Below are 24,822 nucleotides of genomic sequence, written 5' to 3'. Positions count from 1 at the left end.
CTGCTCCCCCTCCCCCTTAAGGATCCCGAAAACACGATCCGAGACATCACGCACCTTGGCACCTGGGAGGCAACACACCAACCGCGAGTCTCTCTCGTTCCCACACAATCTCCTATCTATCCCCCTAACTATGGAGTCTCCAATGACTAATGCTCTACTCCCCTCCCCCTTTCCCTTCTGAGCAACAGGGACAGACTCTGTGCCAGAGACCTGCACCCCATGGCTTACCCCTGGTAAGTCCCCCCCCCCCCCCAACTGTATCCAAAGCGGTATACTTGTTACTAAGGGGAACGACCACAGGGAATCCCTGTACTGACTGCTTCCTCCCAGCCCCTCTCACCATCACCCATCTATCTTTATTCTTCGGAGTAACGACCTCCCTGAAGCTTCTATCTATGACCACCTCTGCCTCCCGAATGATCCGAAGTTCATCCAGCTCCAGCTCCAGTTCCCTAACGCGGTTTCTGAGGAGCTGGAGATGGGTGCACTTTCCACAGATGAAATCAGCAGGGACACTGTCAGCGTCCCTCACCTCAAACATTCTGCAGGAGGAACATTGCACTACCTTCCCTGCCATCCCCCTAGATAAAAAAGAAAAAGAAAGAAAGAGCTTACCTGTTATTCACTCCCCTTCTCAGCAAGCACTCACTCAGCAACCACTGCACCCTGCACGATAACACCTGAGGGAATATAAAAGAAAAATTATTTACCAGTCACCAGCCAATCCCTTACCTGCAGGCTGTGGTGTCACGGTTCAACTTCTTCCTGACCTCGAGCCTTCCTCTTGATCTTTACAGTGGTTGTTTTTTTTGATTAGAGGAGCGGGTAGGGAGGGAAACACTGAAGAAGTGTTTCGGGTTTAAGTGTCACTTGCCAACAGCTCCTCCACAAACTACCTTCAAATTAGGGTGACCACGACGGAGGTATGCAAATTTCCCTTGCAACACCAATCAGCAGCTCCGCTCTACTGCCCTCAGGTGGTGGCCAATGTAAGAAGGCTGTTAAATGTGATCATGATTCCCCCGGAATGTAGGGAGGTGGAGGTAGTGATCGCAATGGATGCAGAAAAGGCTTTTGATCGGGTAGAATGGGATTATCTGTGGGAGGTACTGGGATGGTACGATTTGGGCGGGGCTTTATTGACTGGGTCAGGTTACTGTATCAGGCTCCTGTGGCAAGTGTACGGATGAATAGGACAACATCGGACTATTTTAGACTGCATCGGGGGACGAGACGGGGATGCCCCCTCTCCCCACTGTTGTTCGCGCTAGCTATAGAACTGTTGGCAATTGCTCTGAGAGCCTCAAGGGGCTGGAAGGGGCTGGTCCGGGGGCGGGGGAGAGAATGGAACACAGAATCTCGCTTTACGCAGACGACCTGCATCTGTATGTATCGGACTCATTAGACGGGACAGAAGAAATCATGAGGATTCTCGGGGAATTTGGCCGGTTTTCGGGGTGTAAGCTAAATATGGGGAAAAGTGAGATGTTTGCGGTCCAGGCGAGGGGACAGGAGAGGCGATTGGGGGAGCTGCCGTTTTGATTAGTAGGGGGACGCTTTAGGTACCTAGGCATTCAAGTGTCGCGGGAATGGGACCGGCTGCATAAATTAAATCTGGCCCGGCTACTGGACCAAATGAAGGACTATTTTCGGAGATGGGACGCGCTCCCGTTGTCATTAGCTGGGAGGGTGCAGACGGTGAAGGTGACGGTCCTCCCGAGATTCCTGTTTGTATTTCTTTATTCCGCAGTCCTTTTTTAAGTGGGTCAACAAAGTGATCTCTGGCTTTGTTTGGGCAGGCAAGACCCCACGGTAAGGAAGGTAATGCTTGAGCAGAGTCGGGGAGAGGGTGCGCTGGCGCTGCCAAATTTTAGTAACTATTACTGGACGGCGAATATAGCCATGATCAGCAAGTGGGTGGTGGGGGAGAGGTCGGCATGGGAGCGTATGGAGGCGGCTTCATGCAAGGGCACCAGTTTGGGGGCGTTGGTAACTGCGCCTCTGGCGGTCCCGCCGGCATGGTACTCCACCAACCCCGTGGTTGTGGCGGCCCTGAGAATCTGTGGGCAATGGAGGAGACATGTGGGAGCAGAGGGAGCATTGGTCTGGTCCCCAATCTGTAATAATCACCGGTTTGCCCCGGGAAGTATGAATGGGGGATTCCGGATATGGCGGAGAGCAGAGATTGAGAGGATGGGGGATATGTTTATAGAGGGGAGCTTTACGAGTATGAGGGCGCTGGAGGAGAAGTTTAGCTTGGCGAGGGGAAACAAATTCAGGTATCTGCAGGTGCGGGACTTCCTACATAAACAGGTGTCAACCTTCCCCCTCCTACCGCTAAGCGGGATTCAGGACAGGGTAGTTTCCAGAGGGTAGGAGAAGGGAGCGTCTTGGACATTTACAAGGAACTTATGGGGTCAGAGGAAACGCAAACTGAGGAGCTGAAGCGCAAGTGGGAGGAGGAGCTGGGAGGAGAGATAGAGGATGGTCTATGGGCGGATGCGTTGAGTAGAGTCAACACGTCCGCAACTTGTGACTATAAAGATTGTTATTATTGTCCTCTCACTCCTGGCATCAATGTAGTTTCGCGATGATTGCCCTCGGTTGTTCCCCCACCTTGAGTTTTGTCCGGAGCGACCTGTGCGCTCTGCCAATCTCTGGGGGGGGGGGGGGGGGTTGGGAAAGCTGTCTCTTCTGACTAGTTTGCCCAGCATTTGGGTGACGTAGCCCGTCTGTCGCGCCCCTCGGTCTCCTCTGGCAGGCCCACAATTCAAATGTTCTGCCGTCGGGACCTATTCTCATGGTCCTTGCATTTCCCCTTCAAGCTCCCCTGGGCCGCCACCAACCTCTTGACTTCTGCCTCCAGGGTGATGATCCTGTCGCTCTGATCTGTCGACTCCTTCTCCAGCTCCTGGATCGTTCTTTCTTGTGCTTCCACCTTCTTCCCCAATCCATTGATTGCCTTTTGCATGGAGACCATCCCCTCTGTAACCGCCACCTTGACTGCCACCTTGCCTTTCCCATCGCAGACAGTTCCTTCATAAGGAATGCCTTCCATCCATCTCATGGGAGTGGGGGGTGTTGGGGGGAGGCGGAGGCTGATGCACGGGTCGTCGGTCTCCCTCTTTCTTGGGTGGACGGAGCCGCCTTGCCTCATGGGTCCGACAGTTCGTCCGCCTGTTGCTCATGTCCTTTTCTTCTGCTCCTGCCGTCCCTTCGGCCTCTCGAGCTCCCGTTCACATGCATGCTGGTTCTATCCCTTTCCTTTTTTGATTAAGGGTGAGTTGTTGTCGAATTTTGGGGCAAATTCGCCTAAAAATGCCTATTTGGTTATGGTCTGGAGGTGAACCACCTGATGTCTACTCAGCACATCACCATCACCGGAGGTCATGCAAGTTCTGCTCGACCTTGTTAGCGGGGGGTTGGTGAGCGCAGTCCCAGCCAACTGGCTGGCGAGCATTGATTTGCGACGAGAAGCTCTTGGGGCCTCGTAAAGTTGCCCAATTAATGTTGAATAGCGTTGCCGGCCTTGCTGGGCTGAGCGCCGGAAAGCTCACTCTCACACTTAACACGGGCATACAGAGTTGGTATGGAACATGGGTCCTTGAATATTCTTGAATTTAAATAAATGTTGAATGCAAGAAAGTGTGATGGTTCGCAATTTAATGTGTATCACAGGAATAAACCATAAATTGAGGGAGCTAATTGCGACCATAAGATGGAGGAGCAGCAGAAGGTAACTGGGCCCATCGAGTCTGCTCCACCATTCAATGAGATCATGGCTGATCTGATATCATCCTCAACTTCACTTTCCCACCTTATCCCCATAACCCTTGATTCCCTTAATTAACCCTTGATTAAAAATCTATCTATCTCAGCCTTGAACATACTAAACGACCCAGCCTCTACAGCTCTCTGCGATAAAGAACTCCTTAGATTCACTACTATCTCAGAGAAGAAATTTCTCCTCATCTCTGTCTTAAATGGTGACCTCTTACTCTATGATTATGCTCTTTGGTACTGGACTCTCCCACAAGAGGAAAGATCCTCGCTACCCTGTCAAGCCCCTAGTGAATCATGTATGTCTCAATAAGGTCACCTCTCATTCTTCTGAACTCGAATGAGCACAGGCCCAATCTACTCACCTACTCCTCATCTGAAAATCCCTCCAGACCCGGGATCAACCGAGTGAACCTTCTCAGGTATGTCTCCAATGCCAGTATACCATTCCTTAGATATGGGGACCAAAACTGTTCACAGTATTCCAGGTATGATCTAACTAGTGCTTTGTATAGTTTTAGCAGGATTTCCCTATTTTTATATTCCATTCTCTTTGAAATAAAGGCCAACATTCAATTTGTCTTCCCAGTTACCTGCTGAACCTACATGCTAGCTTTTGTGATTTATGCACGAGGACAGCCAAATCCCATTGTGCCACAGTTTTCTGCAGTCTTTCTCTGTTTAAATAATATTCAGCTAGCTCCTTTATTCTTCCTACCAAAGTTCATAATTTCACATTTTCCTACCTTATGTTCCATTTTGTATTTGTATTAGCTAAAATCTAAGACTATTGAAAGTGACTAATGTCTTAATTATCAGCTTGGCATAGTTAGTAGTATTTTTAGCTCTGAGTTAGAAGATTTCAGTACAAAATCTAGGCCCACACTTCGCTGTTGGTGTGCTGCATTGCCAAAGGTGATATCTTTCAGAGGAGAGTCCACATGCTCAGGTGAATGTTAAAGCTTCCACAACACTTTTCAACGCTAAGGAGGAAATGTTCTCGCATCCTAGCCAACATGTCATTTGATGGGCCCTAAAATTCCAGGGGCCCTGAGAGGACAGAATTTGTAGTATAAGGGGTTAACAGATGGGATATGCTAATATATGACGTAGATGATGATGTACTACTGACATCAGCCATGTGTAAGACTCAAGAGAGGTTGGAATCATGCCTAGGTGCAACATGCCTACTCTCTAACTCTGTGTTAAGATGTAGTACTAATAAACAAGTGCTAAGTAGATACCAGACTATAACTACAGTCTGACTAGGAACTAAATTCCATGCCTTGAGTCCAAGGTAGAAGGACCATCTCAGAACAGAATTTGGGTGTGATCACTGCTCTACTGAGATTCTGGACCATTTGGATAGAATCTTTAAATTCTAGTTAGGTTGGGCGGTAGTCAGATTTTCAATCATCCCATTAGTCAGAGTATGCTAGAATTGGGGAAGTTCTGAGGCATAACAAAATGTTAATTAGAAAATTATAATCAATCCTGGAATGATTGATTATCTTCCCTTTTTACAGTGGCTCCAATAGAAGATGAAAAGTGTAAAAAATAGATTTCTTCAGGCCATAAGAGCCTTTGGAGGATGCCCCTCTTCCCGATAAGGTCGGATCAATAATGCTGTTCGAAAGTGTGCCTTTGTGGAAGATGTGTAAACAGAGTTGAGCTTGTCTGTGGTCCCCTTCAGAATCCATAGATCTTAAACAGTCAAGAGTAAATAATAACTACTTGCGCAAAGTAAAGGGACAGCCGCTGGCACCCATGGTCAATATCTCAGCATGTGTTAATATTAATAGGGGACCACGAGAGAAAAACTGACTAGTTTTTTTATTGCTGAATACAGATATCAATGAGTGTCTGTCACTGCCACACAAGTGCTTAATAGGCCAACGCTGCATCAACACTGTTGGGTCGTACCGATGTCAGCGTGAAATGAGCTGTGGCACAGGCTATGAACTGACTGAAAACAACCAGTGCAAAGGTAGGTAATGAATAGAGGTGTGTTACATCTAATTACTTGAGTATACCAACATGTGTATATGTATATTACACATACATGTAACAAATAATCTACTACATTGTATTTCTTTACACCCCTGACAAACATGTATGCAACATTAAAAAATTCCAAACAATTTTAATTTAACTACCTTCAGAGCTAACCTTCCCCAACAGTTCAGCAACACCATATAGATTTTAAGATCTATAAAAGTAACTTTCACCACATGGTGCCTTTAATTCTCTTTTGGGGTGCCCTCTGAGGTTAACAGCAGTTGGCTTTTCAGACCTAGTTTCATTCTCACTGCTTTCTGGGATTTTGACCAATTGTCTGCTGACATCTAAAACAGCTCTTTAGATAGGTTTTTCGTTAAATAAAAGATATCTCATTAAATACTCCCATTCCCTTAAATCTCTTCATTGTCTCACCCAATCTCTGTGGAACTGCTCTCTAAAAATGTATTAAATTCATCTCTTACTTTAGTTTTTAGAATTTAAAAGAAAATTAAACTCACATTATCCAGACTTGACTTATGAAACCTTTCTTTTACACCTTGCATATCTTTTTATTTGAATCACAATGACCCATTCAAAAGTATTCCTGTTCTGTAATCATCCTTACTAAATTACATTATGTAAACATATGTTTGAAGTATTGCTAGACTCATTACCATATCAAACCCATAGTTTAGATTCACACAATCACTCTGTCCCTCTCTTTAATTACCGCTCACATACCCCAACATTTAAAAATATGAGCAAAATACCACGAACAGAAAATTATCACAATTTCTTTCTTTTCCTGACAGGATTTCTTCACAAGTGTGAATCCACAGGCATTAGTCATCCTTCAATATTCAGCAAAGTGGCTAATATTCATACACGAGCCGAGTTTAACAATTGGTAAACTATTTGATCACAAAGTTTTCATATTTGTGCCCAGTGCTATCTAGACCTAAAATTGTACAATTACAATTACCAGTAGAGAGGGCTGCAATTCAGCAGATCCCTTTTGGGTGCATTTGGCGGGGTGTTCCACGGGGACGGCAGCACCGAGAGTCACCCTGCTATTCAACGGCACTTTGCCGGTTTTATTAGCCTGGGGAGTTTCTCACCGCCAATGCCACACTCAGAGAGATTTCCTGCTGGCAAGCTGATCTCGGCAGCAGGAATGCATGCACGCAAATCGGGGCATCATTTTGAATGGCATCCCCAATCTCTACACACACACCCTTTCGGGCTCCCGCCTCCCCCCCCCCCCCCCCCAATTATTGACCCCCTTTAACCCCCCCCAATCTTGTCGAGGCCACTGGCCTTTGGCCCCCTGACCCCCCTCACTCAAATGGGTAAGGCTGGTCCTGGGCCCGACAGTGCCAACCTGCCACCTGGGCACCCTGGTGCTGTCGGCCTGGCACCCTGGCAGTGCCACTTGGGCACCCCAGAAATGCCAGGTGTCACTACCAGGGTGGCACTGTCAGGGTGCTAGGTTGGCAGTGCCAAGGTGTCTAGGTGTTCCGAGAGTGCCAGGGTACTGCCGTCCCCTGTCCCTGACCACCAGGTGATATCTCATGGCCTGCGAGAATCCTGAGGTGCCATTATGCCTGGTCCACTTTGTGGAGACCCATACTAAATGCCGTCCTGGCGAGGTCTCACAGGCGCGGCCATTGACTCCCGGGCACTAGGCGAATCAGGTGGTTAACTGCCGAGGCCACAGGTGAGTCATGGTGTGGGGATGGGGGGAATGGTAGTTAAAGGTCTGGCAGGGGGATGGCACTCAGCTGTTCTTGATGCTGGGTCCCTTGTTCAGGCATTGAGTGGGAGCCAGAAAGCAACATGTGTTGAGTAAAGAGTCAAGAGTTCTGCTCCTTTTCCCAAACACCTTCATTTTCTTAATGTTCTTAATCCGGGGAGATCCGGGAATTTGGTGAGGTCCCCACCTTCCACTCTCCCACCTAATTAAATGTCCTCCCCGCCACCAAACTCTCCATGGGATGGAACATTGATTTCTGCCCCCCGGATCTGGAGTGCAGTTATGGACACTATAAGATCAGAAGGTTATATTGGTTTTGGGGAGGGTGTATGGCAGATTCATCGCAATGATACCGGGATGAAAAGGATTAAATTATGACGGTACATTGCAGAAACCTGGCATATATTCCTTGAGTATGGGAGGGGTGATCTAATTGCGGTATTTGAAATGAATGAAGGATTCAATAAGGTAGATAAAGAAAAATTATTTCTTCCCATAGGGGAATCCATAACTAGGAACAATTCTCAAAAGTAGAACCATTCAGTGTTAAAATTCAGAAACAATTCTTCATAGATAGGGATTCAGTAACTTTCTATCCAAAAAGCCTGAAGCTGCAGGCCTCGATTTTCCGCTTCACGACACCAGAAATGTGAATCGTGATCAGGTGGAGAATCGTGGGTAATCAAAAAATTGAGATTTGCGCATTACGCTGATTCCAATGCCGTGCTCCGGTCCCTCACTGGCGGTGATAGAGGGATTTGCGCCCCACAAAATCGTCATTTGCATGGATTTCAATTTCATTAGTAGGATGAACACTTCTGCGATGCTCCATCCCTCTTGGAGAGAAGTCCTAGACTGAACCTTATTCAGCTGCTTCTTCAATGACCTCCCTTCCATCATAAGGTCAGAAGTGGGGATGTTTGCGGATGACTACAAAATGTTCAGCACCATTCCCGACTCCTCAAATAATGAAGTAGTCCATGTCCAAATGCAGCAAGATCTGGATAATATCCATGCTTCGGCTGACAAGTGGCAAGTTACACTGTGCCAGGCAATGATCATCTCCTACAAGAGAGGATCTAACCATCACCCCTTGAAATTCAATGGCATTACCATCACTGAATCCCCCACAATCAACATCCAGGGGGTTACCATTGATCAGAAACTGAACTGGACTAGCCATATTAATACTGTGGCTATCAGGGCAGGTCAAAGGGTAGGAATCCTACGGCGAGTAACTCACCTCCTGATCCCCCAAAGCCTGTCCACCATCTACAAGGCACAAGTCAGGAGTGTAATGGAATACTCTCCATTTGCCTGGATGAGTGCAGCTCCAACAACACTCAAGAGGCTCAACACCATCCAGAACAAAGCAGCCCGCTTGATTGCTCCCCTTTCCACAAACATTCAAGCCCTCCAAAACTGATGAACAGTGACAGCCATGTGTGCCATCTACATGATGCACTGCAGTAACTCACCAAGATTCCTTCGACAGCACCTTCCAAACCCATGACCACTACCATCTAGAAGGACAAGAGCAACAGATACCTGGCAACCCCACCATCTGGAGGTTTCCCTCCAAGTCACTTATCACCCTGACTTGGAAATATATCACCGTTCCTTCACTGGCGCTGGAGCAACATCCTGGAACTCCCTCCCTAACAGCACAGTGGTGTACCTACACCTCAAGGACTGCAGCAGTTCAACAAGGCAACTCACTACCGCCTTCTGAAGGACAACCAAGGATGGTTAATAAATGTTAGTCTAACCAGTTACGCCCACATACCGTAAATAAATAGAAAAAAAGTCTCATGGATGCAAATTAATGCAAATATTTATAAACAGGGCCTGGGCACCATGGGAAAGCAGAAGGTTAAAAAAACACTGAAAAACCCTACAAAATTGCCAGGCTTGCTGGGCCAGAAGGAGTAGCGGGGAACCTGGTGCCAAGTCCGTGGACTGTGGGTGTTCCCCTCGGGATCAGGGTGGCATGGCTCAGACGGCCATTGCTGCAGTATGTCTTTTAAACACGACCCTTTGGTGTTACTTACAGACTCCAGGCTGCTCACACTGCTGAGTGTTGCCTGTGTCCTTTGATTGCACAGACGATCTCTGGTTATCTGGGAGTCCACCCAGGCTACCTCTCTGGACACCCTCATACCCAGCTGTTTCATCAAGGGGATGGGCATGGCCAGACTCAATCAGGGGACCACCAGGAGTTGGCACTCTTCAGAAGTGTGCGCAACGGCAGAAGAAGCAGTGGGTCAGCAGAGCTCCATCCAACCAGAGGACACCTGCACTGTGGCCTTTGGAACCTTCCTTGGTTCTCTGCCCCTCTTAGGGCAGTGGCCTCACCAGCGATCCCACCCATCCGGATCACCAGCTGTCTCCTCCTGGTGAGGCTGGCAGCGCTGACTGCCTCTGCCACCACCTCCCAGGCACTACAGGAGGGGAGGCTTGAGTTTGCGTCCCACCCTGGGGAAGAGGATGTCCCTCCACTCCTGGCATGGAGCTGTGGGTCCACTTCAGACTCCCGAACCCGGGGATCAAGTCTTCTGTGAGACATCTTTGTGGCTGCAGTGAGTGTGTGATGAATTGACCACTCAAAAACAGCTCCCGCTCACAGGCTCTTTAGCGCTAACTCCGACCCCAGTGGTTACAATGCCTGCTGGGCCAGGAAAAGCTCTGAATTTGTGCCGACAGGGTGCTGGCTCATTTTCATGGCCTGACCTGTTTACCGAATAGCACCCCACAGCGGAAGTGCGAATCGCATGTTATTCAGTCCCGGCGGCACCACTTTGTCTCCCAAATGGAGAATTCCAACCTTTGGGTCAATTGAAACTTTCAAGATTGATATCAATAGATTTTTGTTTGGCAAGAATATCAAGGGTTATGCATCCAAGAAATGCAAAGGGGATTGAGGTACAGTTCAACCATGATCTTATTGAATGGCAGAACAGACTGAAGTGGCTAAATAGCCTTCTCCTGATTCTATTATTTCAGTTGTATATTGTAGTAACTTTGGTATTAGGATGCTTTTGTCATATTGAATTGCATTTATTTTTGATGGACAAAATGCTGGTATTTTGATGCACTGCATACAGTGCACTTGTAACATCCGCAACCATCTACCTGACCAGTCAGGTGGAACAATCGGTGAATGCTGCCCTCAATCTGAGCAATTTACTATGTTATTTTATTAACCCTTTCGCTGGCTATTTCTGATCAGATGGAAATTCTCAGAAGAGTTCAGCTGTTGAGTTGTTGGAACATTTATGCTAAATGTCATTTCTGCTTTTGCCTTCCAACATTAAGCTGGCTTCACCAGTGATTCAATCAACTCCTTGGCTTATTTGCTTTACTGCTTTTTTAAGCAGGTGAATAATTTTGATTTTTATTTGGATCTGATAGATATTGATGAATGTAAGATTGAAACACACAACTGTGGATTCGACTTTATCTGTCAGAACACACAAGGATCATTCCGCTGCCGGCCTAAAATGCAATGTGGAAGCGGATTCTTACAGGATGCTCTGGGAAACTGCATTGGTAGGAAACAATTCCATTTTACTGTGGGTTTTAGGAGTTAATTGACAAATGTTTTTGTTCCCTCAGCTGAATAATGATTATTATGAAATATTGTTCCCATAAATAATAAGTCAACTGCTAATTAGTTCCTTTGTACCAAAACTTGATGCATTCGATGCCAATGAGGAAGAGTAGATAATCAAGTATTCAATGCATTGCTAATGAACCAATTTTACAAACTCATGCTCCTAAAGTGGCATCCTGCCCACCAGGAGTGCTTACTGGGAAGTCAGGCATGCTGCTCATGATATTCTGTTCATTTTTAATGGTTGGAAAATTTGGAGCCCATTCTCCCAAAGGTCCAACATACAATTCCAGCGGGAGAAATTTCATGTATTTTCATAACATTTCCCCTATTAGATCCAGTGGGATTATTGTCATGTGAATGCCAACTGTGGAAGCTATCTGCTCAGGGTTCGATAATGCAGGTTTCAATACCGGATTTATATGCTGAAGTAACCATCCGTTACCTTCTGGGGTTAGGTAGACATCAGGCCAGAGGTTTGTTTTATTGGGAATCTTGGCCAGGATTCTCCGAGCCTCCGCGCCGAAATCGTGCTCGGCATGGTGGGGGAGAATGGGGTCTCAGACCCGCGGCACCAGGACCCGATTCTCCGTGGACCAGAGAATCTCACCCAACCGCGCACGCACGGTCGACGCGCCACCAGTCGGGGCCATTGAAAGAGGCCCCCGCGGTGATTCTCCGCGATCAACTGGCCAGGTTTCCGCCGAGTTCCACCGGCGTGGTTCCCGTCTGGTTTTGCCCGGCGGGAACTGATGGTTTCAAGACCTGTGTATTGAGTCAGCTTCCACATGGGGTTATTCCCTGTGGCTCAGCTCAGTACAGAGAGGAACAAACACCACACCCTGGACAAGATGGCTTATTTAATCAAGCTTGTTACGGAGAACAGACTGGATATCGGCCAAGACCTGTTCTGCCGAACAAAGACCAGAACACAGTACTTATACAACGTTCAAAAATCAATAGCCCACCCCAGTTGGACGCGATCCAATCCCTGAAGCTGCTACTTTTAAACTTATCCAATAGAATTGCAAGCAGTGTTTAAACTTCACCCAATAGAATCGCAAGCAGCGCATGATTGATCCTCATCCTGACAGCTGTGTACAATCCCAGCAGCTTGCTGACTGTTTGTGGGAAACAGAACAATAGAACCAGCACCCTGAATTGTTTCACAAAGACAAGATGTCAGAAGTAATGTCCTTTTGGTCAGGTTAGCTATCCTAAATCCCATTTGATTTACTTATTGCTGCTATGTCCTAAAAATACATGTTTAATGGTTAATAATGATTACTCAGTCCTATAATTCATCTCAATCCTTAATCAAATAACTTATGTAAAACTACTCAAGTGTCATGCTAACTATTCAGTTTTAAGAGGTATCGCTGAACCCCCCCCTTCAGAAACTCGGACTCGCGGCTGCGCTGGCCGTCCTGGTGGGAGCGAGGGGGGAATCAGACACCGAGGGCGGGGGGGGGACTCCACAACGGACAGGCCCGCGATCGGGGGCTACAGATTGGCGGTCGCGCGCGATCCGGGGGGGCCTATCGTCTTCCGCGCTGGTCCGCTGTGTGGCATTGCCATGTTGCGCAGGGGCCGGCGTGAAAACGGCCGGCACACGCATGTGCGAACCCGCGGCCAGCTGCCGCGTGCATGCGCAGACATGCAGCCGGAAATGCAGGGCCCCGTATCAGCAGTAGGAGCTGCACGCCACATGACGGGGCCCTGCTATCCCTCTTAAAACCAGAGAATCACTCTGGACGTTTTGAAAAAGGTCTGGAGTGATTCGTGCCCATTTTCCGGCGGGCGTGGGGACTTAGCCCCATTTTCGGAGAATCACGTCCCTTATTTGTGATTAAAGATTAAAGCCATGATTTTGTAAGAATTCATTGGGGATGCAAAGTGCAGTTCGCAAAAGTGGATGCAGAAATGATGGTGGCAAGGAAGCAGAATGTACTCTGGGGGATTTCAATGTCCATCACCAAGAGTGGCTCGGTAGTACCACCAAGACCAAACTGGTTGGGTCCTAAAGGACATAGCTGCTAGACTGGCACTGCAGCAGGTGGCAAGGCAACCAACAAGAGGGAAAAACATGACTTCCGGGTGCGGCGATGACCAGCTGAGTCGCACGTTTCGGCACCTCCCGTTGGAACGGACTTTTGGGCTCTTATTAGGAGCCCAAACGGCAATTTTTAACGGCCAAAATCACTGTGCGGTGAAATAGAAGGGAATCCCCCCGGATATTTATGGAAAAAGGAGAGGATAGCGGCCGGATTGCAGTGGATCCTTTGGAGCAGCGGCAAGGAAGGGAAGCTCGAAGCAAGATGGCGTCGGAAGGTGGCCGTTTGGTATGGGGCCCGGAGCAACAAGAGTTCCTGCGGCGATGTGTGGAAGAGCTGAAGAAGGAGGTGTTTGCCCCGATGCTACAGGCGATTGAAGGGCTAAAGGAGGCGCAGAGGATCCAGGAGCTGGAGCTTCGGGTCGTGAAGGCAAAGGCTGCTGAAAATGAAGATGAAATACAGGGCCTGGTGGTGAAGACAGAGACACACGAGGCACAGCACAAAAGGTGTGTGGAGAGGTTGGAAGCCCTGGAGAATAATTCGAGGAGGAAGAATTTAAGAGTCCTGGGTCTTCCCGAAGGCGCAGAGGGGGCGGACGTCGGGGCATATGTGAGCACGTTGCTTCACTCGCTAATGGGATTGGAGGCCCCGACGGGCCCTTTGGAGGTGGAGGGAGCTTATCGAGTTCTGGCGCGAAGACCAAAGGCTGGAGAAATACCTCGAGCCATAGTGGTGAGGTTCCACCGCTACAACGACAGAGAGATGGTCCTAAGATGGGCGAAGAAAACTCGGAGCTGTAGGTGGGAGAACGCGGTGATCCGCGTATACCAGGATTGGAGTGCGGAGGTGGCGAGAAGGAGGACAAGTTTCAATCGGGCTAAGGCGGTGCTTCACAAAAAGAAGGTTAAATTTGGAATGTTGCAACCGGCGAGATTGTGGGACACACACCAAGGGAAGCACCACTACTTTGAGACAGCAGAAGAGGCGTGGACATTCATTGTGGACGAGAAGCTGGAATAGTCTGGCGAGAGAAAGAGCTTCTGGGATAAAGTGGTGGGGTGATTATGTGGGGCGAGGAAGGGGAAGGGAAGGGGGGGGATGATTTTTCAATTTGTTAATTTTTCAATCCTGTAACTTTTCTCTCTTCCCCTCGTTGGGGGGGGGGCGGGGAGTATGAGGAACTGTGGGCGCCGGTGGGAAGGAGAAGGGAACTGCGCCATTAGGGGCAGGGCCGAGTGGGAAACGCGGGAGTTGCTCCCGCGCTATGGTAATTATGGCGGGAACAGGGACGCAGGAAGGAGGGGGCCTCGCACAGTGAGGGGCCGAGGGCAAACGGGGAAGCCGAGGTCAGCCAGAGTTCGCTGACTTCTGGGAGCAACATAGGGGGTGTAATTATGCTAGAGGGGGATCTAGCGGAGGTGGGGGGGAGGGAGTTAACTGGGTTGCTGCTGCTAAGGAGAAGGGGGAGCTGTTACGGGGCGGGGTGGTCAAGACGGGAGGGCACCGTCGGTGGGATATACGGGTACGTGGGAACCGGGTAAGGAGCTGGGTTAAAAAAGGGGATGGCTAGTCGACAGGGGGGGTGGTAAAGAGGTCCCCAACCCGGCTGATCACGTGGAACGTGAGAGGGCTGAATGGGCCGATTAAAAGGGCACGGGTACTCGCACACCTAAAGAAATTAAAGGTAGATGTGGTTATGTTGCAGGAGACGCACCTGAAACGGACAGACCAGGTTAGACTACGTAAAGGATGGGTGGGACAGGTGTTTCATTCAGGTTTAGATGCAAAGCATAGGGGGGTGGCTATTTTAGTGGGGAAACGGGTACTGTTTGAGGCAAAGACCATAGTGGCGGACAGTGGGGGTAGATACGTGATGGTGAGTGGCAGATTGCAAGGGGAGGCGGTGGTTCTGGTGAACGTATACGCCCCGAACTGGGATGATGCAAACTTCATGAGGCGTATGTTGGGGCGTATCCCGGACCTGGAGGCGGGAAAGTTGGTAATGGGGGGAGACTTCAATACGGTGCTTGATCCAGGGCTGGACCGGTCGAGGTCCAGGACCGGGAGGAGGCCGGCAGCGGCCAAGGTGCTTAAGGACTTCATGGAGCAGATGGGAGGAGTAGACCCCTGGAGATTTATTAGGCCTAGGAGTAAGGAGTTCTCATTTTTCTCCCATGTTCACAAGGTATATTCACGGATAAACTTTTTTGTCCTGGGAAGGGCACTGATCCCGAAGGTGACAGGGACGGAGTATACGGCCATAGCCATCTCGGACCACGCTCCACATTGGGTAGATCTGGAGGTAGGAGAGGAAAAAGAACAGCACCCACTCTGGAGAATGGATATGGGCTTATTGGCGGATGAGGGGGTATGTCTAATGGTGAGGGGGTGTATCGAAAGGTACTTGGAGCTTAATGACAACGGAGAGGTTCAGGTGGGAGTGGTCTGGGAGGCGTTGAAGGCGGTGGTCAGAGGGGAACTGATATCCATAAGGGCACATAAAGGGAAGCAAGAGAGTAAAGAAAGGGAGCGATTGTTCACAGAACTTCTGAGGGTGGACAGGCAATATGCAGAGGCACCGGAGGAGGGACTGTACAGGGAAAGACAAAGGTTACATGTGGAATTTGACCTGCTGACCACGGGTAAGGTTGAGGCACAGTGGAGGAGGGCACAGGGTGTACAGTATGAGTATGGAGAGAAGGCGAGCCGGCTACTAGCCCAACAATTGAGGAAGAGGGGAGCGGCGAGGGAGATAGGTGGGGTGAGAGATGAGGAGGGAGAGATGGAACGGGGAGCGGAGAGAGTGAACGGGGTGTTCAAGGCATTCTATGAGAGGTTGTATAAGGCTCAGCCCCCGGAAGGGAAGGAGGGAATGATGCATTTCCTGGATCAGCTGGAATTCCCGAAGGTGGAGGAGCAGGAGAGGGCGGGACTGGGAGCACAGATTGAGGTGGAGGAGGTGATAAAGGGGATTGGGAGCATGCAGGCGGGGAAGGCCCCGGGACCGGATGGGTTCCCGGTGGAATTTTATAGGAAATATATGGACCTACTGGCCCCGCTTTTGACGAGAACCTTTAATGAGGCCAGGGAAAGGGAGAAGCTGCCCCCGACTATGTCGGAGGCGACTATATCGTTACTTTTGAAGAAGGAAAAAGACCCGCTGCAGTGTGGGTCCTACAGGCCCATTTCCCTTTTGAACGTAGATGCTAAGCTCCTGGCCAAGGTGATGGCGACGAGGATAGAGGATTGTGTCCCGGGGGTGGTCAACGAGGATCAAACTGGGTTCGTTAAGGGGAGACAGCTGAACACGAACATACGGAGGCTGCTAGGGGTGATGATGATGCCCCCACCAGAGGAGAAGGCGGAGATAGTGGTGGCGATGGACGCCGAGAAAGCATTCGACAGAGTGGAGTGGGACTACCTGTGGGAAGTGTTGAGGAGATTTGGTTTTGGAGAAGGGTTTATTGGATGGGTACAGCTGCTATATAGGGTCCCAGTGGCAAGTGTGATCACGAACAGGCAGAGGTCTGACTACTTCCGTCTTTATAGAGGGACGAGGCAGGGGTGTCCCCTGTCTCCGTTGCTGTTTGCATTCGCAACTGAGCCCCTGGCCATAGCATTGAGGGGCTCCAGGAAGTGGAGGGGAGTACTCAGGGGAGGAGAAGAACACCGGGTATCATTGTATGCAGATGATTTATTGCTGTATGTTGCGGACCCAGTGGAGGGGATGCCTGAGATAATGCTGACACTCAGGGAGTTTGGGGAATTCTCGGGTTACAAATTGAATATGGGGAAGAGTGAGTTGTTTGTGGTGCATCCGGGGGAGCAGAGTAGGGGAATAGATGATTTACCGCTGAGGAAGGTAACAAGAGATTTCAGGTACTTAGGGATTCAGATAGCCAGGAGTTGGGGAACCTTACATAGGCTAAATCTAACACAATTGGTGGAACAGATGGAGGAGGATTTTAAGAGATGGGACATGGTGCCCCTGTCACTGGTGGGTAGGGTGCAGGCGGTCAAAATGGTAGTCCTCCCGAGATTCCTTTTTGTGTTTCAGTGCCTCCCGGTGATGGTCACGAAGGCTTTTTTCAAGAAAATCGAGACAAGTGTCATGAGTTTTGTGTGGGCTGGGAAGACCCCGAGAGTGAGGAGGGGATTTCTGCAGCGTAGTAGGGACAGGGGGGGGGATGACACTACCGAGCCTAAGTGAGTACTACTGGACCGCCAATATTTCAATGGTGTGTAAGTGGATGGGAGAAGGGGAGGGAGCAGCGTGGAAGAGATTGGAGATGGCGTCCTGCAAAGGAACCAGCCTACAAGCACTGGCGACGGCGCCGTTGCCGTTCTCCCCGAAGAAATACACCACAAGTCCAGTGGTGATGGCAACACTGAAAATTTGGGGGCAGTGGAGACGACATAGGGGAATGACGGGAGCCTCGGTGCGGTCCCCGATAAGAAATAATCATAGGTTTGTCCCGGGGAGAATAGATGGGGGATTTAGAGCATGGCAGAGAGCTGGGATTGTGCAACTGAGGGATCTGTTCTTAGACGGGACGTTTGCGAGTCTGGGAGCGCTGACGGAAAAATATGGGTTGCCCCAAGGGAATGCATTTCGGTACATGCAACTGAGGGCTTTTGCGAGGCAACAGGGGAGGGAATTCCCGCAGCTCCCGACGCAGGAGATTCAGGATAGAGTGATCTCAGGGACATGGGTGGGGGATGGTAGGGTGTCGGATATATAGAGGAAAATGAGAGACGAGGGGGAGATCATGGTGGATGAGCTGAAGGGGAAATGGGAAGAAGAGCTGGGGGAAGAGATTGAGGAGGGGCTGTGGGCTGATGCCCTACGTAGGGTAAACTCTTCGTCCTCGTGCGCCAAGCTTAGCCTGATACAATTCAAGGTTTTGCACAGGGCGCATCTGACTGGAGCAAGGCTCAGTAAATTTTTTTGGGTAGAGGATAGGTGTGGGAGATGCTCGAGGAGCCCAGCAAACCACACCCACATGTTTTGGTCATGCCCGGCCCTGCAGGGGTTCTGGATGGGGGTGGCGAATGTGCTTTCGAAGGTGGTGGGGGTCCGGGTCGAGCCAAGCTGGGGGTTGGCTATATTTGGGGTTGCAGTGGAGCCAGGAGTGCAGGAGGCGGGAGAGGCTGATGTTTTGGCCTTTGCGTCTCTAGTAGCCCGGCGAAGGATATTGCTTATGTGGAAGGAAGCCAAAACCCCCGGCGTGGAGACCTGGATAAATGACATGGCAGGGTTTATAAAACTAGAACGGATAAAGTTTGCACTAAGGGGTTCGGCTCAAGGGTTCACCAGGCGGTGGCGACCGTTCATTAACTACCTCGCAGAACGATAAAGGAAATGGGAAGGTAACAGCAGCAACCCAGGGCGGGGGGGGGGTTCCTCAGGGGTGTTTTTGTATAGATATTTGTACTTGGTTATGTATATTGGATTGCTTGATTTTATTATTTGGGAGAGCTATTATTTTTGTTATGGCAGTTGCCATTTAGTTTATATATTATTTATTTATTTGTTAAAAACGGTCACTGTTATTTATATTGTTTTATTGTTGTAAAAAGGGAAAAACCTTTGTACTGTTTTGTTTGGCCGAAAAATTTGAATAGAATATATTTTTTAAAAAAGAGGGAAAAACATTCTTGACCTCATCCTCACCAGTCTGCCTGCTGCAGAAGCATCTGTCCATGACAGTATCGGGAGAAGTGGCCACTGCACAGTACTTGGAGAGACAAAGTCCAGTTTTACATTGCCGATACCCTCCATTGTGTTGTGTGGCACTGCCACCATGCTAAAGGGGATAGACGTCAAACAGATCTAGCAACTCAAGACTGGGCATCCATGAGACGCTGTGGGCCATCAGCAGCAGCAGAATTTTAAAAAAAAAAATGTTTTTATTGGTTTTTTGTAATACATAACACAATATAAATACACACAGAACTACAAGATTTTGCCAGGGGGTACACCTGGGCGGGGCCCCTAATGTTATTTACATTCCGGTCGTTTTTTGCTATTTACATGGGTTTAAATTGTTTCTTCTTTTCGTTCTTTTGTTTTCTTTCCTCCTTGCCGTGTTTGCTGTGACCGTTGTGGTTCCCTGTGTCTCCTTTCCTGTCTGTGTTCTGCTCTCATCTCTCCCTCCTGGCTTCCATAATTGTTGTTCCCGCCCTTCCCCCCGCTTCCACCTCCCTGCGGCAACCGGCTCTCCCGCTGGGTTTGGTTTCGCTTTCTTGTTTCCCCGGGCTCTACTCTATCCCTCTCCCCCTCTTTCCTTTTGTGCCTTGGCTACTTTCTCTTTATCCCTGGCTACCTAGTTGCTGGCCACAAACAGGTTCTGGAACAAACAGCCGGCTGAATGGCTCCCATGTTCTGTGGAAGCCTTCTTCCGTGCATGGATGGCGAATTTGATTTTCTCCATTTGGAGAAATTCCGATAGGTCGGACAGCCAGTCTGCAGCTTTGGGTGGTGCTGCTGACCGCCAGCTGAGCAGGATTCTACGGTGGGTGATCAGGGAGGCAAAGGCAAGGACGTCAGCCCTCCTCCCAATGAAGAGATCTGGCTGATCTGACACCCCAAAGACCGCCATTTTCGGGTATGGCTCCACTCTCATCCCCACCACTTTGGACATTGCCTCGAAGAAGGCTGTGCAGTACCCGGCAAGTCTGGGGCAAGACCAGAATCTGTGGGCGTGGTTAGCCAGGCCTCCTTGGCACCGTTCACATTTATCCTCTACCTCCGGGAAGAACCTACTTATTTGGGTTCTGGTTAAGTGAGCTCTATGTACCACTTTTAGTTGCGTTAGGTTGAGCCTTGCGCACGTGGAGGTAGAGTTGACCTTATGCCATGCTTCGCTCCAGAGTTCCCACCCTATTTCGAGCCCCAAGTCCACCTCCCACTTCTCCCTTGTCACGTCCAGTTTGGCATCGGCCCTCTCTATCAGTCGTAAATACATGTCGCTACAGTTCCCTCTGCCTAAAATGTCTGCGTCCAGTAGTTCTTCTAGTAGTGACTGTCACGGGGGTTGTGTCCTTGTATATTTCCGTAGGAAGTTTAAAAAAATTATTTCTTTATCAGAGTTACAAAGCCAGAGCTCAGAGTGTGGACAGGGACAAATCCCTAATCCAGCTCCTTGCTGCTCCAAAAACCAATTCAAATTGAATCCAATTCATGGTCCTCACAAAAGAGACATACCAGATCCAGGCATTACACCTGACCTCACGCACATCTTAGCCAAAAGGCCTAGAAGCGATTCCGTAGGACGTTTTTGAGCTGCATTCGGTGGATTTGTTGCCCCACGTTTGTTGAAAACTTTCCGTCAGTTCGTCCAGTCTTGTTACCCTACCGTCCGTGTACAGATCTCTGTCAATGTCCACTATGAGGTACTTCCATTCGACTCTGTCAAAGGTCTTTTCTGTGTCTCGGGAGACAATCACCTCAGGTGTTCTCTCCCGGATAGGATCATGATCACATTCAACAAGCGCCTAATGTTCGATGTTAGCTGTCTACCTTTGACAAAGGCTGTTTGATCTTCTGCGACCACCTCTGGTACGCAGTTCTTTAGCCTCTTGGCGAGGATCTTGGCCAATATCTTGGCGTCTACATTTAGTAGCGAGACGAGTGTGTAGAAACCAGTGTGTAGAGGCAGCACGGTAGCATTGTGGATAGCACAATTGCTTCACAACTCCAGGGTCCCAGGTTCGATCCCGGCTTGGGTCACTGTCTGTGCGGAGTCTGCACATCCTCCCCGTGTGTGCGTGGGTTTCCTCCGGGTGCTCCGGTTTCCTCCCACAGTCCAAAGATGTGCAAGTTAGGTGGATTGGCAATGATAAATTGCCCTTAGTGACCAAAATTGCCCTTAGTGTTGGGTGGGGTTACTGGGTTATGGGGATGGGGTGGCGGTGTTGACCTTGGGTAGGGTGCACTTTCCAAGAGCCGGTGCAGACTCGATGGGCCAAATGGCCTCCTTCTGCCTGTAAATTCTATGATAATCTATGAAACCGCACTCTGTTGGGTCTTTGTCTTTTTTGAGGTATTAGCGAGATTGAAGCTTGTGCCAGTGTAGGCGGCAGGGTTCCCCTCTCCAGCGAGTCTGTGAACATCTGCCACAGATGCGGGGCCAGTGCTCTCGCAACCTTTTTGTAGAAGTCTACCAGGAAACCAACCGGTCCTGGCGCCATTCCTGCCTGCATGGAACTAATACTCTCCATGACCTCTCCCAGTTCTAGCGGTGCTTCCAGACCCTGGGCGAAATTCTCCGGTATCGGCGCGATGTCCGCCTACTGGCGCCCAAAGCGGCGCAAATCAGTCGGGCATCGCGCCGTCCCAAAGGTGCGGAATGCTCCGCATCTTGGGGGGCCGAGCCCCAACCTTAAGGGGCTAGGCCCACGCCGGACGAATTTCCGCCCCACCAGCTGGCGGAAAAGGCCTTTGGTGCTCCGCCAGCTGGCGCGGAAATGACATCTCCGGGCGGCGCATGCGCGGGAGCGTTAGCAGCCGCTGACGGCATTCCCGCGCATGCGCAGTGGAGGGAGTCTCTTCCGCCTCCGCCATGGTGGAGACCGTGGCGAAGGCGGAAGGACAAGAGTGCCCCCACGGCACAGGCCCGCCCTCGGAACGGTGGGCCCCGATCGCGGGCCAGGCCACCATGGGGGCACCCCCGGGGCCAGATCGCTCTGCTCCCCACCCCCCCCCCCCCCGCCCCCCCGGGCCCCGGAGCCCACCAGCGCCGCCGGTAAGGTAGGTGGTTTAATCTACGTCGGCGGGACAGGCATTTTAGCAGCGGGTCTTCGGCCCAACCGGGCCGGAGAATCGCGGGGGGGGGGGGGGGCCGCCAACCGGCGCGGCTGCGATTCCCGCCCCCCGCCAAATATCCGGTGCCGGAGAATTCGGCAACCGGCGGGGGCGGGATTCACGCCAGCCCCCGGCGATTCTCCGACCCGGCGGGGGGTCGGAGAATCTCGTCCCTGTTTCTTGTTCTCCCCCACAACTGGCATGTCCTGTCCGTCGAGGAACTGCTTCATCGCCAAATCCCCTACTGGGGGCTCCGAGGTGTACAGCCCCCAGTAGAAGGTCTCGAAGGCTTTGTTGGCCTTGTCTGGGTTTGTTTCTAGTGTGCCTCTGTGTGGTAGTCTGTGTAGAGGTATTACGGTACCTGGTAATGCTGGAACACCATTGGTAGATATTGTATGTTTCCTATTGGTCAAGCTGTATGGTAGCTCCGCCCTGCAAGGCAGGGTATAAGAGCCCGTGCCGCCCCAGCAGCCTTCATTCTGTACCTGAGCTGCTGGGGGAAACATCTAGCTTATTAAAGCCTTCAGTTGGACTACAACCGCGCTTTAGTGGTCATTGATCGTGCATCAATTTAATAAGCTAGATTTAAAGGATGGAGCTCCGAATCAAGCCGGAGTGTCTGTAACTCAGCCCCCATGCAGCGAACGCAGCGGCAATCTTCAAGCACTGGCTGGCGTGTTTTAAAGGATATCTTGGAGCGGCCAAAAACACACCCACGGGAGAACAGAAAATGCAAGTCCTGCACTCGAGGGTGAGGCCGGAAATTTACATCCTCATCGAGGACGCGGAAGACTTCAATGCAGCAATAGAGCTGCTAAAAGGACATTATATACGCCCGGTAAACCAGGTCTACGCCTGACATCTGCTAGCAACGAGGCGACAGATCCCTGGGGAATCGCTGGAAGAATTCTACCGTGCGCTCCTGGTGTTGGGGAGAAACTGCAGATGCCCGCAGGCTTCGGCGAGCGACCACACAGAACACTTGATCCAGGACGCTTTCGTGGAAGGTATGCTGTCCTCCCAAATCCGCCAGCGATTGCTGGAAAAAGACACCCTAGGCCTTAAGGAGGCACGGGCCCTTGCAGGCCCCCTGGATGTGGCCTCCAGAAACGCCCGCGCTTATGTTCCCGACCGCGTGGCAGCCCCCTGGGCAGCGTGGAACCCCTCCGCAGCTGACCCTGAGACATCCCCCATCCCCCCACAAGCTTGAGCTGCAAGGCAGCCTGGCAACTCTGGAAGGCCCTGCTTCTACTTTTGCGGGTAGGCCAAGCACCCCCGGCAGCGCTGCCCGGCCTGTGCATCCAGCTGCAAGGGATGCTGTAATAAGAGCCACTTTGTGGTGGTATGCCAGGCCCGTGCGGTCGCCGTGGTCTCTGGCGGCGAATGTGGACCGCCACCACAAACCTCTCCACGGTCCCCGTGTGGCCAGCGGGTGCCGCCATCTTCCTACTCCAGGGCCATGTGCGGCCCCCGGGCGCCGCCATCTTGTCCCGCGGACGCCACGTTCGATGGATGGGCGCCGCCATTTTGTGCACCCCCAGCCATGCGCGTCCAATGGGAGCCACCATCTTGGATGGACACCCAGGACCGCAGCTCGGCTGACCACACACCGCCCGAAGAGAACACTCAACTGCTGCGATTAGCCTCGGTGACCCTGGATCAGTCCCGGCCTCGAACACTCTCAACTGCTACAACAACAGTACTAATCAACAGGCACGAGACGTCCTGCTTAATCGACTCTGGGAGCACGGAAAGCTTCATACACCCCGACACGGTAAGGCGCTGTTCTCTCTCGTCCACCCCTTTAATCAAAAATCTCCCTGGCCTCCGGTTCCCACTCAGTAGAGATAAAGGGCTTTTGTGTAGCAAACCGCACAGTCCAGGGAAGGGAGTTTAAAAATTACCGGCTCCACGTCCTTCCCCACCTCTGCGCGGCCACACTCCTAGGTTTAGACTTCCAGTGTAATCTCCAAAGTCTAACTTTCAAATTCGGCGGCCCTATACCCCCCTCACTGTCTGCGGTCTCGTGCTCCTCAAGGTCGATCCACCTTCTCTGTTTGCGAACCTCACCCCGGATTGCAAACCCGTCGCCACCAGGAGCAGATGGTACTGTGCCCAGGACCGGATCTTTATTAGGTCAGAGGTCCAAAGGCTACTGAGGGAAGGAGTCATTGAAGCTAGCAACAGTCCCCGGAGAGCTCAAGTAGTGGTGGTAAAGACCGGAGAAGCATAGGATGGTCATCGACTACAGTCAGACCATCAACAGGTTTACGCAGCTGGACGCGTACCCTCTCCCCCGCATATCTGACCTGGTAAACAGGATCGCACATTACAAGGTCTTCTCCACGGTTGATCTTAAGTCCGCCTACCACCAGCTCCCCATCCGCACTAGTGACCGCATATACACTGCTATCGAAGCAGATGGGCAGCTCTATCACTTCTTAAGGGTTCCCTTCGGTGTCACCAACAGGGTCTCGGTCTTCCAGCGCGAGATGGACCGAATGGTTGACCGGTACGGTTTACAGGCAACATTCCCGTATCTCGATAATGTCACCATCTGTGGCCACGACCAGCAGGACCACGACACCAACCTCCGAAAATTCCTCCAGACCGCAAAGATCCTTAACCTTACATATAACAAGGATAAATGCGTGTTTAGCACCGACCGCCTAGCCATCCTCGGCTACGTAGTGCGAAATGGAGTTATCGCATGCGTCCCCTTATGGAGTTCCCCCTCCCTCACTGCTCCAAGGCCCTGAAGCATTGCCTAGGGCTTTTTAGCTACTACGCCCAGTGGGTCCCCAACTATGCGGAC

General features: G+C 50.7%; 1 protein-coding gene across 3 annotated transcripts in view; it reads left to right on the top strand.

Moving 5' to 3' along the window:
• The window catches only part of fbln1 (fibulin 1), a 345,473-nt gene that overhangs the window by 160,789 nt on the left and 159,862 nt on the right, over positions 1-24,822 (top strand). For 2 of the 3 annotated variants that reach the window (XM_072484568.1, XM_072484569.1), the window contains exons 7-8: positions 5,630-5,767; positions 10,946-11,083. In XM_072484568.1, coding sequence (XP_072340669.1) covers positions 5,630-5,767; positions 10,946-11,083 — 276 coding nt within the window. The remainder of the gene's footprint in view (positions 1-5,629; positions 5,768-10,945; positions 11,084-24,822) is intronic. The other variant, XM_072484570.1, reaches the window with a different exon arrangement.

This window comes from Scyliorhinus torazame, chromosome 19, assembly GCF_047496885.1.
Source record: "Scyliorhinus torazame isolate Kashiwa2021f chromosome 19, sScyTor2.1, whole genome shotgun sequence".
NCBI classification, from domain to species: Eukaryota; Metazoa; Chordata; class Chondrichthyes; order Carcharhiniformes; family Scyliorhinidae; genus Scyliorhinus; species Scyliorhinus torazame.
Note: the sequence above shows the minus strand (reverse complement) of the source record. Positions and strands in the feature narration are given on the sequence as shown.